Raw genomic sequence first — 19,025 nt, forward strand, 5'->3', positions numbered from 1 at the left:
CCATGCTGCCAGTTCCCCTACCTTGTTTCGTATACTCCTGGCATTGAAGTAGACACACTTCAAACCACCTACCTGAACGCTGGCCCCCTCCTGCGACGTCAAATCTGTGCTCCTGACCTCTATACTCTCATTCTCCCTTACCCTAAAACTACAATCCAGGTTCCCATGCCCCTGCTGCATTAGTTTAAACCCCCCCAAAGAGCACTAACAAATCTCCCCCCCAGGATATTTGTGCCCCTCAGGTTCAGATGTAGACCATCCTGTCTGTAGAGGTCCCACCTTCCCCAGAAAGAGCCCCAGTTATCCAAAAATCTGAAACCCTCCCGCCTGCACCATCCCTGTAGCCACGTGTTTAAATGCTCTCTCTCCCTATTCCTCATCTCACTATCACGTGGCACGGGCAACAACCCAGAGATAACAACTCTGTTTGTTCTAGTTCTGAGCTTCCATCCTAGCTCCCTGAAAGCCTGCCTGACATCCTTGTCCCCTTTCCTACCTATGTCGTTGGTGCCAATGTGGACCACGACTTGGGGCTGCTCCCCCTCCCCCCTAAGGACCCGGAAAACACGATCCGAGACATCACGGACCCTTGCACCTGGGAGGCAACATACCAAACGTGAGTCTCTCACGCTCCCACAAAATCTCCTATCTGTGCCCCTGACTATAGAGTCCCCAATTACTAATGCTCTGCTCCTCTCCCCCCTTCCCTTCTGAGCAACAGGGACAGACTCCGTGCCAGAGGCCCGTACCCCATGGCTTACCCCTGGTAAGTCATCCCCCCCACAAGTATCCAAAGCGGTATACTTGTTTCTCAGGGGAACGACCGCAGGGGATCCCTGTACTGACTGTTTTTTCCCAGTCCCTCTTACAGTTACCCACCTATCTCCAATCTTTGGTGTAACTAATTCCCTGAAGCTGCTATCTATGACCCCTTCTGCCTCCCGAATGATCCGAAGTTCTTCCAACTCCAGCTCCAGTTCCCTAACTCGGTCTTGGAGGAGCTGGAGATGGCAGCACTTCCTGCAGGTAAAATCAGCAGGGACACTAACTGCATCCCTCACCTCAAACATCCTGCAGGAGGAACATTGTACTCCCTTCCCTGCCATTCCTCTAACTTTCTACCAAGATCTGGCTAACAACTAAATTAAATTTTTATAAAAAATAATAATAATATAATAAAAATATGGTACTTACCTCAGACCAATGGGTTTTATTATTAGGTTAGAGGAGGAGGGCGGGTGGGAGACACTACACGTGTAGTGTCTCGGGTTTCCTCTCCACCTGAATTTATTGGTGAGGGTCTTCCCAGACGTCCGCGGGTCGACTTCCTGATCCCGCCTAAAAAACTAATTTAAAGAAAAGAGAAAAAGTCTCAGCTCCTGCTGAAACTGACTCACCAGCTGCTCTCACGCCGCCGAAATCGACTGGCCTGCCCCTGCAAAGAGAAGTGCTTTTAAAGGTTGACTTACCTCCCAGCAACCTCCTTCCGCAATGCTCCCGCTGAAACTGACTAACCAGCTGCTCTCACGCCGCCGAAATCGACTTTAGGACTGAGTTTAGGAGGAACTTCTTCACCCAAAGGGTTGTGAATCTATGGACTTCCTTGCCCAGTGAAGCAGTCGAGGCTCCTTCATTAAATGTTTTTAAGATAAATATAGATAGTTTTTGAAGAATAAAGGGATTAAGGGTTATGGTGTTCGGGCCGGAAAGTGGGGCTGAGTCCACAAAAGATCAGCCATGATCTCATTGAATGGCGGAGCAGGCTCGAGGGGCCAGATGGCCTACTCCTGCTCCTAGTTCTTATGTTCTTAAATCATTGAATATATTCAAGAGGTGGCTGGAAATAGCACTTGGGGAGAATGGGATCAAAGGCTATGGGGAGAAAGCAGGATTAGGCTATTGAGTTGGATGATCAGCCATGATGGTGATGAATGGGGGAGCAGGCTCGAAGGGCCAAAAGGCCTCCTCCTGCTCCTATCTTCTATGTATCTATGTCAGAGAATACAGCAGGATATAGATAGGCTGCAAAATTGGGCAGAGAAATGGCAGATGGAGTTTAACCCGGACAAATGCGAGGTGATGCATTTTGGGAGATCCAATTCAGGTGGGAGCTATAAAATAAATGGCAGAACCATCAGGAGCAGAGACACAGAGAGATCTGGGCGTGCAGGTCCACAGATCCTTAAAAGTGGCAGCACAGGTGGAAATGGTGGTAAAGAAAGCATACGGCATGCTTGCCTTCACAGGACAGGGTATCGAATATAAAAGCTTGAAAATTGTTACAGTTATATAAAACGTTGGTTAGGCCACATTTGGAATACTGTGCCCAATTCTGGTCACCGCACTACCAGAAGAACGTGGAGGCTTTGGAGAGAGTACAGAAAAGGTTTACCAGGATGTTGCCTGGTATGGAGGGTATTAGCTATGAGGAAAGATTGAATAAACTGGGATTGTTCTCCCTCGAGAGACGCAGGCTGAGGGGTGACCTGATAGAAGTTTATAAAATTATGAGGGGTATAGATAGGGTGAACAGTTGGAGGCTTTTTCCCAGGGTGGAAATGACAATTACAAGGGGGCACAGGTTCAAGGTGAGGGGGGAAAGGTTCAGTGGAGATGTGCGGGGGAAGTTTTTTTACACAGAAGGTGGTGGTGGCCTGGAATGCACGGCCCAGTGAGGTGGTTGCGGCAGATACGTTAGCGACGTTTAAGACTTATCTGGACAGGCACATGAACAGACGGTGTGCAGAAGGATACAGGCGGCTGGTCTGGATAGGACACGTGATCAGCGCAGTTTTGGTGGGAAGCCAGAGGATTGGGAAGCCTTTCAAAGCGAGCAGAGGACAACTTAAAAAAAGCAATAAGGGGGAGAAGATGAAATATGAATGCAAGCTAGCTAGTAATATAAAGGAAGATAGGAAGAGTTATTTCAATATATAAAAGGTAAGAGAGAGGCAAAAATAGACATTGGACCACTGGAAAATGTGGCTGGAGAAGTAATAATAGGAAACAAAGAAATGGCAGAGGAACTGAATAGTTACTTTACATCAGTCTTCACGGTGGAAGACACCAGTGGGATGCCAGAGCTCCAGGAGAGCCAGGGGGCAGAGGTGAGTGCAGTGACCATTACTAATGAAATTAAAATCACCAATTGTCACAAATAGGCTTCAATGAAGTTACTGTGAAAAGCCCCTAGTCACCACATTCCGGCGCCTGTTCAGGGAGGCTGGTACGGGAATTGAACCGTGCTGCTGGCCTGCCTTAGTCTGCTTTAAAAGCCAGCGATTTAGCCCTGTGCTAAACCAGCCCCTGGAGAAGGTTCTGGGGAAACTGAAAGGTCTGAAGGTGGATAAATCACCTGGACCGGATGGACTACACCCCAGGATTCTAAAGGAGATAGCTGAGGAGATTGTGGAGGCATTGGTGATGATCTTTCAGGAATCACTGGAGGCAGGAAAGGTCCCAGAGGACGGGAAAGTGGGTAATGTAACACCACTGTTTAAGAAGGGAGGGAGGCAGAAGATGGGAAATTATAGGCCGGTTAGCCTGACTTCGGTCATTGGTAAGATTTTAGAGTCCATTATTAAAGATGAGATCGCGAAGCACTTGGAAGTGCATGGTAAAATAGGACTGAGTCAGCACGGCTTCGTCAATGGGAGGTCGTGTCTGACAAATCTGTTAGAGTTCTTTGAGGAGGTAACAAGGAAGTTAGACAAAGGAGAACCAGTGGATGTGATTTATTTAGATTTCCAGAAGGCCTTTGACAAGGTGCCGCACAGGAGACTTAAATAAGTTCAGAGCCCATGGTGTTCAGGGTAAGATCCTGGCATGGATAGAGGATTGGCTGACTGGCAGAAGGCAGAGAGTGGGGAGAAAGGGGTCTTTTTCAGGATGGCAGCCGGTGACTAGTGGTGTGCCCCAGGGGTCGGTGCTGGGACCACAACTTTTCACAATATACATTAATGATCTGGAAGAAGGAACTGAAGGCACTGTTCTAAGTTAGCAGATGATACAAAGATCTGTAGAGGGACAGGTAGTATTGAGGAAGCAAGGGGGCTGCAGAAGGATTTGGACAGGCTGGGAGAGTGGGCAATGAAGTGGCAAATGAAATACAATGTGGAAAAGTGTGAGGTTCTGCACTTTGGAAGGAGGAATTTAGGCACAGACTATTTTCTAAATGGGGAAATGCTTAGGAAATCTGAAGCACAAAGGGACTTGGGAGTCCTTGTTCACGATTCTCTTAAGGTTAACGTGCAGGTTCAGTCGGCAGTTCGGAAGGCAAATGCAATGTTAGCATTCATGTCGAGAGGGCTAGAATACAAGACCAGGGTGTACTTCTGAGGCTGCATAAGGCTCTGGTCAGACCCCATTTGGAATATTGTGAGTAGTTTTGGGCCCCGTATCGAAGGAAGGATGTGCTGGCCTTGGAAAGGGTCCAGAGGAGGTTCACAAGAATGATCCCTGGAATGAAGAGCTTGTCGTATGAGGAACGGTTGAGGACTCTGGGTCTGTACTCGTTGGAGTTTAGAAGGATGAGGGGGGATCTTATTGAAACTTACAGGATACTGCGAGGCCTGGATAGAGTGGACGTGGAGAGGATGTTTCCACTTGTGGGAAAAACTAGAAGCAGAGGACACAATCTCAGACTAAAGGGACAATCCTTTAAAACAGAGATGGGGAGGAATTTCTTCAGCCAGAGGGTGGTGAATCTGTGGAACTCTTTGCCGCAGAAGGCTGTGGAGGCCAAATCACTGAGTGTCTTTAAGACAGAGATAGATAGGTTCCTGATTAATAAGGGGATCAGCGGTTATGGGGAGAAGGCAGGAGAATGGGGATGAGAAAATATCAGCTATGATTGAATGGCGGAGCAGACTCGATGGGCCGAGTGGCCTAATTCAGCTCCTATGTCGTATGGTCTTAAATGGCTTAGGACAGATGAAGCCCTTGAATAATGCAAAGCAAGTAGGGAGGAGTTAGGAAGGCTAAAAGAGGTCATGAAATGTTGTTGGCAAACAGGATTAAGGCATTTTATACATATGTAAAATGCAAGAGGGCAGCCAGAGAAAGGGTTGGTCCATTCAAGGATATTGTGGAACCAGAGGAAATGGGAGAGATACTAAATGAATACTTTGCTTCAGTATTCACCAAAGGGAGGACTTGGTGGAGGAGGAGTATAGGGTAGTGTGTGCAGATATCCTCAGTCATGTTGATATTAATAAAGAGGTGTTGGGCGAATTAAAAAGCATTAAAGTAGATACATCCCCAGGGCCTGATGGGATTTACCCCAGAATACTGAGGGAGGCAAGGGAGGAAATTGCTGGCAAGGCCCTTGTCAGTAATCTTTGTATCCTCATTTTATTTTTTTAAATTTAGAGTACCCAATTCATTTTTCCAATTAAGGGGCAATTTAGCGTGGCCAATCCACCTTCCCTGCACAACTTTGGGTTGTGGGGGCGGAACCCACGCAAACACGGGGAGAATGTGCAAACTCCACACGGACAGTGACCCAGTTCCGGGATCGAACCTGGGACCTCGGTGCGGTGAGGCAGCAGGGCTAACCCACTGTGCCACTGTGCTGCCCCTCTTTGTATCCTCTTGTGGGCTTGAGTCGGGTGCTATTTCCAAGGGCCAGTGCAGACTCGATGGGCCGAATGGCCTCCTTCTGCACTGTAAATTCTATGAAAGTCCAAACTGGACAGATTACACCTGGGCAGGACCGGGGCTGATGGCCTTACGAGTGAATTTGGGGAGTGGTTGGGGAGGGTTTGAACTAAAATGGCAGGGAGGTGGGATCTATGCAAGAAATCAGAGGAGGAGGAAAAATGGACAAAAACAAAAGACAGAAAGGGGAATAAGAAAAGTGATAGACAGTGAAACCAAGGGCCAGAATCAGGCAGGGCCTCGTGGAAAAATAGTGGGAACAGGAAAAGTAATGTTAAAAAGGCTCTGTGCCTTAATGCTCGGAGAATTCACAATAAAGTGGATGAATTATCGCGCAAATAGATGTAAACGGGTATGATATTGTTGGGATTATGGAGACATGGCTGCAGGGTGACCAGCGATGGGAACTGAATGGCCAGGAGTAGTCAGTATTTAGGAAAGACAGAGAAAAACGGAGAAGGCGGTGGAGTTGCAGCGACGGTTAAAGAGGAAATGAACACAATAGTGAGGGAGGATATTCGCTCTGACAATGTGGAATCTGTATGGGTGGAGCTGAGAAACTGTAAGGAGCAGAAAACGTATATAGACCCCCAAACTGCAGTGGTGATGTTGGGAATGGCATTAAACAGGACATTAGAGACGCACGTGATAAAGGAACATCTGTAATTATGGGTGATTTCAATCTGCATATCGATTGGGAAAATCAACTTAGCTGCAATACCATAGAGAAGGAATTGCTGGAGTGTGTACAGAATGGTTTTCTGGATCAATATGTGGAGGAACCAACTAGAGAGCAGGCCATCCTAGACTGGGTACTGTGTAATGAGAAGGGAATCATTGGCTATCTAGTTGTGAGAGACCTCTTGGGGATGAGCGACCATAATATGATACAATTTTTCATCAAGGCAGCACGGTAGCACAGTGGTTAGCACAGTTGCTTCACAGATCCAAGGTCCCAGGTTCGATTCCCGGCTTCGGTGACTGTGCGGAGTCTGCACGTTCTCCCCGTGTGTGCGTGGGTTTCCTCCGGGTGCTCCGGATTCCTCCCACAGTCCAAAGATGTGCAGGTTAGGTGGATTGGCTGTGATAAATTGCCCTTGGTGTCCAAAAAGGTTAGGTGGGGTTACTGGGTTACGGGTGTGGGCTTTAGTGGGGTGCTAATTCCGAGGGCCGGTGCAGACTCGATGGGCCCAATGGCCTCCTGCACTGTAAATTCTATGATCGAGGATCAAGAGGGAGTGTGAAGTAGTTGATTCTGAGACTAAGCTCCTGAATCGTAATAAAGGAAACTAGGGTGCTATGAGCACAAGTTGGCTATGGTGGATTAGGAAATGTTACTTTTTGAAAATAAATTCAAAGTGCGCAATTCCTTTTTCTTCTCAATTAAGGGGCAATTTAGCATGGCCAATCCACCTACCCTGCACATCTTTGGGCTGTGGGGCTGAGACCCACACAGACAGTGACCCAGAGCCGGGATCGAACCCAGGTCCACAATGCCGTGAGGCAGCAGTGCTAACCCCTGCGCCACCGTACTGCCCTTGGAAACGTCACTGAAATGGATGACAATGGCAAACGTTGAAGGAGTGCACGGGTGAAATGCAACAATTGTTCATTCCTGCCTGGGGCAGAAGTAAAATGAGAAAGGTGTCCAATCGATTGCTTACAAGGGAAATTCGGGACAGTATTCGATCCAAATATGAAGCATGTAAATTGGCCAAGAAAAACAACAGGTCTGAGGATTGGGAACTGTTTAGAATTCAGCAAAGAAAGATGAAGGGATTGGTTAAGAAATGGAAAATCGAGTATGAGAGTAACCTTGTAGGAACATAAAAACTGACTGTAAGATATCTATAGATGCGTGAAGAGAAAAAGATTGGTGAAGGCAAATGTAGGTCCCTTAGAGTCAGAAACGGGGGAATGTATAATAGGGACAAAGAAATGGCTGAGCAACTAAATACATACTTTGGTTCTGTCTTTACAAATGAGGACACAATTCAGATACTAGAAATGTTGGGAAATACAGGGTTTAGTCTAATGTAAGCCCACTATTTAAAAAGGAAGGTAGCGAGAAAACGGGGAATTAGAGATCATGGGGAACATTGTGGTATCCATGATGAAGAATTTTATAGCAAAGCAATTGGAAAGCAGTGGCAGGATGGGAGAGTCTGCAGGGCAGTGGCAGGATGGGAGAGTCTGCAGGGCAGTGGCAGGATGGGAGAGTCTGCAGGGCAGTGGCAGGATGGGAGAGTCTGCAGAGCAGTGGCAGGATGGGAGAGTCTGCAGGGATTTATGAAGGGCAAATGCTGCTTGACAAATCTACTGGAATTCTTTGAAGATGGAACTGGTAGATTTGATGTGGTATATTTGGACTTTCAGAAAGGCTTTCAACAAAGTCCCACACAAGAGATTAGTGTGGAAAGTAGGGATTGGGGGAAGTGCGTTGAGGTGGATAGAAAACTGGTTGGCAGACAGGAAACCAAGAGTAGGAATTAATGCGTCTTTTTCCCAATTGCTGCAGTAACTAGTGGGGTATCGCAGGGATCGGTGCTGGGATCCCTATTCACAATATATAAGAAATGCCTTAGAACAGGGAACTAAATGTATAAGGCTCTGGTCAGACCCCATTGGGAGCAGTTTTGGGCCCCGTATCTAAGGAAGGATGTGCTGGCCTTGGAAAGGGTCCAGAGGAGGTTCACAAGAATGATCCCTGGAATGAAGAACTTATCGTTTGACGAACGATTGAGGACTCTGGGTCTGTACTTGTTGGAGTTTAGAAGGATGAGGGGGGATCTTATTGAAACTTACAGGATACTGCGAGGCCTGGATAGAGTGGATGTGGAGAGGATGTTTCCACTTGTAGGAAAAACTAGAAGCAGAGGGCACAATCTCAGACTAAAGGGACGATCCTTTAAAACCGAGATGAGGAGGAATTTCTTCAGCCAGAGGGTGGTGAATCTGTGGAACTCTTTGCCGCAGAAGGCTGTGGAGGCCAAATCACTGAGTGTCTTTAAGACAGAGATAGATAGGTTCTGGATTAATAAGGGGATCAGGGGTTATGGGGAGAACCAGGAGAATGGGGATGAGAAAATATCAGCCATGGTTGAATGGCGGAGCAGACTCGATGGGCCGAGTGGCCTAATTCTGCTCCTATATCTTCTGGTCTAAACAACTGTGGCAAGTCATGCTACAGTTGTCTAGAACCTTGGTACGGCCGCACTTGGAATATTGCGCACAATTCTGGTCGCCACACTCCCAGAAGGATGTGGAGGCTTTGGAGAGGGTGCAGAGGAGGTTTACCAGGATGTTGCCGGGTCTGGAGGGTGTCAGCTCTGTGGAGAGGCTGGATAGACTCGGATTGTTTTCATTAGAAAGACGGAGGTTGAGGGGTGACCTGATAGAGGTTGACACGATTATGAGGGGCATGGATAGAGTGGATGGGCAGGCACTCTTTCCCAGAGTGGAGGGTCAGTCACCAGGGGCATAGGTTTAAGGTCCGTGGGGCAAAGTTTAGAGGAGATGTGCGAGGCAGGTTTTTACACAGAGGGTGGTGAGTGCCTGGAACGCGTTGCCAGGGGAGGTTGTGGAAACAGATACATTAACGACGTTCAAAAGGCATCTTGACAAACACATGGATAGGACGGGTATAGAGGGATACGGCACAAGGAAGTGCTGAGGGTTTGGGCAAAGGTTGGTACGGGCTTGGAGGGCCGAGAGTGCTGTATTGTTCTTTGTTTTTTGTTCTATCTTTGGGTTGTGGGGGTGAGACCCACGCAGACACGGAGAATGTGCAAATTCCACATGGCAGTGACCCAGGGCCGGGATCGAACCCAGGTCCCCGGTGCCTAGAGGCAGCGGTGCTAACCACTGCCCCATCGTGCCACATCCTCCCTGTGTCTGTCTTTACTCAGTTCTGCTGTTATCTGCACACCCTGCGGTGCGAACCCTGTGTTCCGGGGCTGAGGTTTGTAGTGAAGGTGTTACTCCCAGTCGATAATGAATCTCACTGGGGTACGGGTTCCACAAACACTTGGTTTTAAGTTGTCTTCTGTTTCAGGTGGGAAATCGGTGACAATGAGCGGAAATATAGACCCTGCAAATGGTGACTCTGCAAACCCCGATTCTCGCAAGCGGAGATTATCTCCCTATGACGCTGTGGGCCACAGGTACATAGAACATAGAACGATACAGCGCAGTACAGGCCCTTCGGCCCACGATGTTGCACCGAAACAAAAGCCATCTAACCTACACTATGCCATTATCATCCATATGTTTATCCAATAAACTTTTAAATGCCCTCAATGTTGGCGAGTTCACTACTGTAGCAGGTAGGGCATTCCACGGCCTCACTACTCTTTGCGTAAAGAACCTACCTCTGACCTCTGTCCTATATCTATTACCCCTCAGTTTAAAGTTATGTCCCCTCGTGCCAGCCATTTCCATCCGCGGGAGAAGGCTCTCACTGTCCACCCGATCTAACCCCCTGATAATTTTGTATGCCTCTATTAAGTCCCCTCTTAACCTTCTTCTCTCCAACGAAAACAACCTCAAGTCCATCAGCCTTTCCTCATAAGATTTTCCCTCCATACCAGGCAACATCCTGGTAAATCTCCTCTGTACCCGCTCCAAAGCCTCCACGTCCTTTCTATAATGCGATGACCAGAACTGTACGCAATACTCCAAATGCGGCCGTACCAGAGTTCTGTACAGCTGCAACATGACCTCCCGACTCCGGAACTCAATCCCTCTACCAATAAAGGCCAACACTCCATAGGCCTTCTTCACAACCCTATCAACCTTGGTGGCAACTTTCAGGGATCTATGTACATGGACACCTAGATCCCTCTGCTCATCCACACTTTCAAGAACTTTACCATTAGCCAAATATTCCGCATTCCTGTTATTCCTTCCAAAGTGAATCACCTCACACTTCTCTACATTAAACTCCATTTGCCACCTCTCAGCCCAGCTCTGCAGCTTATCTATATCCCTCTGTAACCTGCTACATCCTTCCACACTATCGACAACACCACCGACTTTAGTATCGTCTGCAAATTTACTCACCCACCCTTCTGCGCCTTCCTCTAGGTCATTGATAAAAATGACAAACAGCAACTGCCCCAGAACAGATCCTTGTGGTACTCCACTTGTGACTGAACTCCATTCTGAACATTTCCCATCAACCACCACCCTCTGTCTTCTTTCAGCTAGCCAATTTCTGATCCACATCTCTAAATCACCCTCAATCCCCAGCCTCCGTATTTTCTGCAAGAGCCTACCGTGGGGAACCTTATCAAACGCTTTGCTGAAATCCATATACACCACATCAACTGCTCTACCCTCGTCTACATGTTCAGTCACCTTCTCAAAGAACTCGATAAGGTTTGTGAGGCATGACCTACCCTTCACAAAGCCATGCTGACTATCCCTGATCATATTATTCCTATCTAGATGATTATAAATCTTGTCTCTTATAATCCCCTCCAAGACTTTACCCACTACAGACGTGAGGCTCACCTGTCTATAGTTGCCGGGGTTGTCTCTGCTCACCTTTTTGAACAAAGGGACCACATTTGCTGTCCTCCAGTCCTTTGGCACTATTCCTGTAGCCAATGATGACATAAAAATCAAAGCCAATGGTCCAGCAATCTCTTCCCTGGCCTCCCAGAGACTCCTAGGATAAATCCCATCAGGTCCCGGGGTCTTATCTATTTTCAGCCTGTCCAGAATTGCCAACACCTCTTCCCTACATACCTCAATGCCATCTAATCTATTTACCTGGAGCTCAGCATTCTCCTCCACAACATTATCTTTTTCCTGAGTGAATACTGAAGAAAAATATTCATTCAGTATCTCGCCTATCTCTTCAGACTCTACACACAACTTCCCATCCCTGTCCTTGACTGGTCCTACTCTTTCCCTAGTCATTCGCTTATTCCTGACATACCTATAGAAAGCTTTTGGGTTTTCCTTGATCCTTCCTGCCAAATACTTCTCATGTCCCCTCCTTGCTCGTCTTAGCTCTCTCTTTAGATCCTTCCTCGCTACCTTGTAACTATCCATCGCCCCAACCGAAACTTCGCACTTCATCTTCACATAGGCCTCCTTCTTCCTCTTAACAAGAGATTCCACTTCTTTGGTAAACCACGGTTCCCTCGCTCGACACCTTCCTCCCTGCCTGACCGGTACATACTTATCAAGAACACGCAGTAGCTGATCCTTGAACAAGCCCCACTTATCCAGTGTGCCCAACACTTGCAGCCTACTTCTCCACCTTATCCCCCCCAAGTCACGTCTAATGGCATCATAATTTCCCTTCCCCCAGCTATAACTCTTGCCCTGCGGTGTATACTTATCCCTTTCCATCATTAACGTAAACGTCACCGAATTGTGGTCACTGTCCCCAAAGTGCTCACCTACCTCCAAATCCAACACCTGGCCTGGTTCATTACCCAAAACCAAATCCAACGTGGCCTCGCCTCTTGTTGGCCTGTCAACATATTGTTTCAGGAAACCCTCCTGCACACACTGTACAAAAAAACGACCCATCTAATGTACTCGAACTATATCTTTTCCAGTCAATATTTGGAAAGTTAAAGTCTCCCATAATAACTACCCTGTTACTTTCGCTCTTATCCAGGATCATCCTCGCCATCCTTTCCCTAGAACTATTTGGAGGCCTATAGAAAACTCCCAACAGGGTGACCTCTCCTTTCCTGTTTCTAACTTCAGCCCATACTACCTCGGAAGATGAGTCCCCATCTAGCATCCTCTCCGCCACCGTAATACTGCTCTTGACTAGCAGCGCCACACCTCCCCTCTTTTGCCTCCTTCTCTGAGCTTACTAAAACACCGGAACCTGCAACATCCATTCCTGTCCCTGCTCTATCCATGTCTCCGAAATGGCCACAGCATCGAAGTCCCAGGTACCAACCCATGCTGCCAGTTCCCCTACCTTATTTCGTATACTTCTGGCATTGAAGTAGACACACTTCAAACCACCTACCTGAACACTGGCCCCCTCCTGCGACGTCAAATCTGTGCTCCTGACCTCTATACTCTCATTCTCCCTTACCCTAAAACTACAATCCAGGTTCCCATGCCCCTGCTGCATTAGTTTAAACCCCCCAAAGAGCACTAACAAATCTCTCCCCCAGGATATTTGTGCCCCTCAGGTTCAGATGTAGACCATCCTGTCTGTAGAGGTCCCACCTTCCCCAGAAAGAGCCCCAGTTATCCAGAAATCTGAATCCCTCCCGCCTGCACCATCCCTGTAGCCACGTGTTTAAATGCTCTCTCTCCCTATTCCTCATCTCACTATCACATGGCACGGGCAACAGCCCAGAGATAACAACTCTGTTTGTTCTAGTTCTGAGCTTCCATCCTAGCTCCCTGAAAGCCTGCCTGACATCCTCATCCCCTTTCCTACCTATGTCGTTAGTGCCAATGTGGACCACGACTTGGGGCTGCTCCCCCTCCCCCCCAAGGATCCGGAAAACACGATCCGAGACATCACGTACCCTTGCACCTGGGAGGCAACATACCAAACGTGAGTCTCTCACGCTCCCACAAAATCTCCTATCTGTGCCCCTGACTATCGAGTCCCCAATTACTAATGCTCTGCTCCTCTCCCCCCTTCCCTTCTGAGCAACAGGGACAGACTCCGTGCCAGAGGCCCGTACCCCATGGCTTACCCCTGGTAAGTCGTCCCCCCCACAAGTATCCAAAGCGGTTTACTTGTTTCTCAGGGGAACGACCACAGGGGATCCCTGCACTGACTGCTTTTTCCCAGTCCCTCTTACAGTTACCCATTTATCTCCAATCTTTGGTGTAACTAATTCCCTGAAGCTGCTATCTATGGCCCCCTCTGCCTCCCGAATGATCCAAAGTTCTTCCAACTCCAGCTCCAGTTCCCTAACTCAGTCTTGGAGGAGCTGGAGATGGCAGCACTTCCTGCAGGTAAAATCAGCAGGGACACTAACGGCATCCCTCACCTCAAACATCCTGCAGGAGGAACATTGCACTCCCTTCCCTGCCATCCCTCTAACTTTCTACCAAGATCTGGCTAACAACTAAATTAAATTTTTTATTTAAAAAAATAAAATAAAATATTAATAACAATAATAAAATATGGTACTTACCTGTAGATTATCTCCCTGTGACCCTGTGGGCCGCAGGTAGGAATGAAGCGGAGACTCTCTCCCTGTGACCCTGCATTGTATGTTCTATGACGCCCCAGGTACACTCTGAAAAACGATGTCCGTTAGCCGGGGCCTGACTGCTGTTCGCTGCAAACCGGGTTCTTCCTTTATTACCTTTTTTTAAAAAAACATTTCATGGCGGCATTTATGGTTTTATAATAACAAAAGACACAAGTACAGATAGAAACATAGGTCAACATGTCCCCTTATTATTTCTATTATCGGAACAAAGGAACGTCGGAATTAGGAGCAAAAGTCAGCCATTCAGCCCCTCGAACCTTCTCCACCAATCAGATCCTGGCTGATCTCCTCCTGGTCTCAAATCCACCTCCCCACCTCTTCCCCAAATCCCTTTAACCCGTTTTGTATCAGAAATATATCCATCTCCTGATTGTAATTATAATTGTCCGCAGCTATTCTACACTGAATAGTCCACAATGAGTTAGCTTATAACGTTGAAAACACTCACCGGGACCGGCTCACCGGGACCGGCTCACCGGGACCGGCTCACCGGGACCGGCTCACCGGGACCGGCTCACCGGGACCGGCTCACCGGGACCGGCTCACCGGGACCGGCTCACCGGGACCGGCTCACCGGGACCGGCTCACCGGGACCGGCTCACCGGGACCGGCTCACCGGGACCGGCTCACCGGGACCGGCTCACCGGGACCGGCTCACCGGGACCGGCTCACCGGGACCGGCTCACCGGGACCGGCTCACCGGGACCGGCTCACCGGGACCGGCTCACCAACCAGCTGCATTGGTTGGTCCCAAGTCACTTTCTGAACAAGAGTTTAGACCATAAGATCATAAGACATAGGAGCGGAAGTAAGGCCATTCGGCCCATCGAGTCCACTCCACCATTCAATCATGGCTGATTTCAACTCCATTTACCCGCTCTCTCTCCATAGCCCTTAATTCCTCGAGAAATCAAGAATTTATCAACTTCTGTCTTAAAGACACTCAACGTCCCGGCCTCCACCGCCCTCTGTGGCAATGAATTCCACAGACCCACCACTCTCTGGCTGAAGAAATTTCTCCTCATCTCTGTTCTAAAGTGACTCCCTTTTATTCTAAGGCTGTGCCCCCGGGTCCTAGTCTCCCCTGCTCATGGAAACAACTTCCCTACATCCATCCTATCTAAGCCATTCATTATCTTGTAAGTTTCTATTAGATCTCCCCTCAACCTCCTAAACTCCAATGAATATAATCCCAGGATCCTCAGACGTTCATCGTATGTTAGGCCTACCATTCCTGGGATCATCCGTGTGAATCTCCGCTGGACCCGCTCCAGTGCCAGTATGTCCTTCCTGAGGTGTGGGGCCCAAAATTGCTCACAGTATTATAAATGGGGCCTAACTAATGCTTTATAAAGCTTCAGAAGTACATCCCTGCTTTTATATTCCAAGCCTCTTGAGATGAATGACAACATTGCATTTGCTTTCTTAATTACGGACTCAACCTGCAAGTTTACCTTTAGAGAATCCTGGACTGGGACACCCAAGTCCCTTTGCACTTCAGCATTAAGAACTTTGTCACCGTTTAGAAAATAGTCCATGCCTCTATTCTTTTTTCCAAAGTGCAAGACCTCGCACTTGCCCATGTTGAATTTCATCAGACATTTCTTGGACCACTCTCCTAAACTGTCTAAATCTTTCTGCAGCCTCCCCACCTCCTCCATACTACCTGCCCCTCCACCTATCTTTGTATCATCAGCAAACTTAGCCAGAATGCCCCCAGTCCCGTCATCTAGATCGTTAATATATAAAGAGAACAGCTGTGGCCCCAACACTGAACCCTGCGGGACACCACTCGTCACCGGTTGCCATTCCGAAAAAGAACCTTTTATCCCAACTCTCTGCCTTCTGCCTGACAGCCAATCGTCAATCCATGTTAGTATCTTGCCTCGAATACCATGGGCCCTTATTTTACTCAGCAGTCTCCCGTGAGGCACCTTATCAAAGGCCTTTTGGAAGTCAAGATAGATAACATCCATTGGCTCTCCTTGGTCTAACCTATTTGTTATCTCTTCAACAAACTCTAACAGGTTTGTCAGGCACGACCTCCCCTTACTAAATCCATGCTGACTTGTCCTAATCCGACCCTGCACTTCCAAGAATTTAGAAGTCTCATCCTTAACAATGGATTCTAGAATCTTGCCAACAACCGAGGTTAGGCTAATTGGCCTATAATTTTCCATCTTTTTCCTTGTTCCCTTCTTGAACAGGGGGGTTACAACAGCGATTTTCCAATCCTCTGGGACTTTCCCTGACTCCAGTGACTTTTGAAAGATCATAACTAACGCCTCCACTATTTCTTCAGCTATCTCCTTTAGAACTCTAGGATGTAGCCCATCTGGGCCCGGGGATTTATCAATTTTTAGACCTCTTAGTTTCTCTAGCACTTTCTCCTTTGTGATGGCTACCATATTCAACTCTGCCCCCTGACTCTCCGGAATTGTTGGGATATTACTCATGTCTTCTACTGTGAAGACTGACACAAAGTACTTATTTAGTTCCTCAGCTATTTCCTTGTCTCCCATCACTAGATTACCAGCGTCATTTTGGAGCGGCCCAATGTCTACTTTTGCCTCCCGTTTGTTTTTAATGTATTTAAAGAAACTTTTACTATCATTCCTAATGTTACTGGCTCGCCTACCTTCTAATTTGATCCTCTCTTTCCTTATCTCTCTCTTTGTTATCCTCTGTTTGTTTTTGTAGCCTTCCCAATCTTCTGACTTCCCACTACTCTTTGCTACATTATAGGCTTTCTCTTTTGCTTTGATGCATTCCCTAACTTCCTTTGTCAGCCATGGCTGCCTAATCCCCCCTCTGATAACCTTTCTTTTATTTGGGATGAACCTCTGTACTGTGTCCTCAATTACTCCCAGAAACTCCTGCCATTGCTGTTCTACTGTCTTTCCCACTAGGCTCTGCTCCCAGTCGATTTTCGTCAGTTCCTCCCTCATGCCCCCGTAGTTACCTTTATTTAACTGTAACACCTTTACATCTGATTCTACCTTCTTTCTTTCAAATTGGAGATTGAATTCTACCATATTATGATCACTGCCTCCTAAGTGTTCCCTTACTTTAAGATCTTTAATCAAGTCTGGCTCATTACATAACACTAAGTCCAGAATGGCCTGTTCCCTCGTGGGCTCCATCACAAGCTATTCCAAAAAGCCCTCCTGTAAACATTCAATGAATTCCCTTTCCTTGGGTCCACTGGCAGCATTATTTACCCAGTCCACCTGCATATTGAAGTCCCCCATGATCACTGTGACCTTGCCTTTCTGACATGCACTTTCCATTTCGTGGTGCATCTTGTGCCCCTGGTCCTGACCACTGTTAGGAGGCCTGTACATAACTCCCATTATGGTTTTTTTGCCTTTGTGGTTCCTCAACACTACCCACACAGACTCCACATCATCCGACCCCATGTCCTTTAGTGCTATTGATTTAATTTCATTCCTAATTAACAAGGCAACCCCGCCCCCTCTGCCCACCTCTCTGTCTTTTCGATAGGTTGTGAATCCCGGGATGTTTAAATGCCAGTCCTGAACCCCCTGCAACCATGTCTCTGTGATGCCTACCACATCATACCTGCCAGTCACAATCTGGGCCACAAGCTCATCTACCTTGTTCCGTACACTGCGCGCATTTAAATATAGCACCTTTAATTCTGTATTGACCGTCCCTTTTTGTTTTCTTAGTGTGGTGGACCTTGGTTTACTGAGCCTTTCCATACACTGTGTCATATTTTGTGGGATGGGGACTATCGTAACCTCTCCTGAGTTCTGTCTTTTTGTGCTTTTTTGTATTCCTAAGCAGCTACGCTTCCCACTGATTACTTCACCTCTTGGTTCCCTGACTTTCCCTTCCCCCCCCCCCAGTCTCTAGTTTAAAGTCCTATTGACCACCCTATTTACTCTTTTTGCCAGAACACTGGTCCCAGCTCGGTTCAGGTGGAGACCATCCCAACGGTATAGGTCCCCTCTGTCCCAAAACTGATGCAGTGTCCCATGAAAAGGAACCCCTCTTTCCCACACCACTCTTTCAGCCACGTGTTAACTTCCCTTATTCTTGCCTCCCTATGCCAATTTGCACGTGGCTCGGGCAGTAATCCGGAGATCATGACCCTTGAGGACCTGTTTTTTAATTTGAATCCTAGCTCTTTATAATCTCTAAACAGGTCCTCTTTCCTAGACTTGCCTATGTTGTTGGTACCGACATGGACCACAACAACTGGATCCTCCCCCTCCCTCTCCAGTATCCTTTCAAGCCGGTCAGAGATGTCCCGCACCCTAGCACCGGGCAGGCAACATACCATGCGGGACTCTTTATCCTGCTCACAAAGGATACTATCTATCCCCCTGATAATAGAATCCCCAACAACTACAACTGCCTATTTACTCCCTCCCCTTGAATGGCCTGCTGAACCATGGTGCCTTGGTCAGCTGACTCATCCTTCCTGCAGCCCTGTTCGCCATCCACACAGGGAGCAAGTGCCTCATACCTGTTGGACAGGGTCAAGGGCTGAGGCTCCTGAGTTCCTGACTGCTGGTTCCCTTTCCCTGCCTGACTTGCAGTCACACCCTGCTGTCCCTGGCCACTGGCAGGATTTAAACTACTTACTCTGACAGGTGTGACTGCCTCCTGAAACACAGTGTCCAGGTAAGTCTCCCCCTCCCGGATGTGCCTCAGTGTTTGAAGCTCAGACTCCAGCTCATCAACTCTGAGCCGGAGCTCTTCGAGCAGCCAACACTTACTGCAGATGTGGTCGCTGCAGCTCGCAATGGGATCTGCCAGCTCCCACATCAAGCAGCTCAAGCACATCACCTGACCAGCCATCACTAATTAATTAATTAGTTTAATTTAAGTTTACGAGTTTAGCTGTGGTTTAAAAAAAATTTGGGGCAGATTTGCTATCAACCAATCAGATCACAGCTTTCCTCTGATGTCACTTTTGGAAAAAAAACCTGGAAAACAGGAAGTTGCCGTTAGGTTTTTATACTCACAGAGACTGCTCCTCCTCCTCCGAACGGCTCCCGAAACTAGGCCCGAAGAAAGAGAGAGAACAAAACAGTCGGGAAAAAGCACCTTCTCCCACTCTTCACCGAATTACCTCACTGCACCAAATTACCAAATTTTCACTCTCTGTGTCTCACT

At 47.7% G+C, this 19,025-nt stretch overlaps 1 protein-coding gene across 1 annotated transcript in view; it reads left to right on the forward strand.

Moving 5' to 3' along the window:
- ncoa1 (nuclear receptor coactivator 1) overlaps positions 1-19,025 on the forward strand; it is a gene marked incomplete at its 3' end in the record, with an annotated part of 209,936 nt that overhangs the window by 72,879 nt on the left and 118,032 nt on the right. The window contains exon 2 of the mRNA XM_072509453.1: positions 9,713-9,821. Within this exon, the coding sequence (XP_072365554.1) occupies positions 9,730-9,821 (92 nt within the window). The remainder of the gene's footprint in view (positions 1-9,712; positions 9,822-19,025) is intronic.

Source organism: Scyliorhinus torazame, chromosome 1, assembly GCF_047496885.1.
Source record: "Scyliorhinus torazame isolate Kashiwa2021f chromosome 1, sScyTor2.1, whole genome shotgun sequence".
Taxonomy (NCBI): Eukaryota; Metazoa; Chordata; class Chondrichthyes; order Carcharhiniformes; family Scyliorhinidae; genus Scyliorhinus; species Scyliorhinus torazame.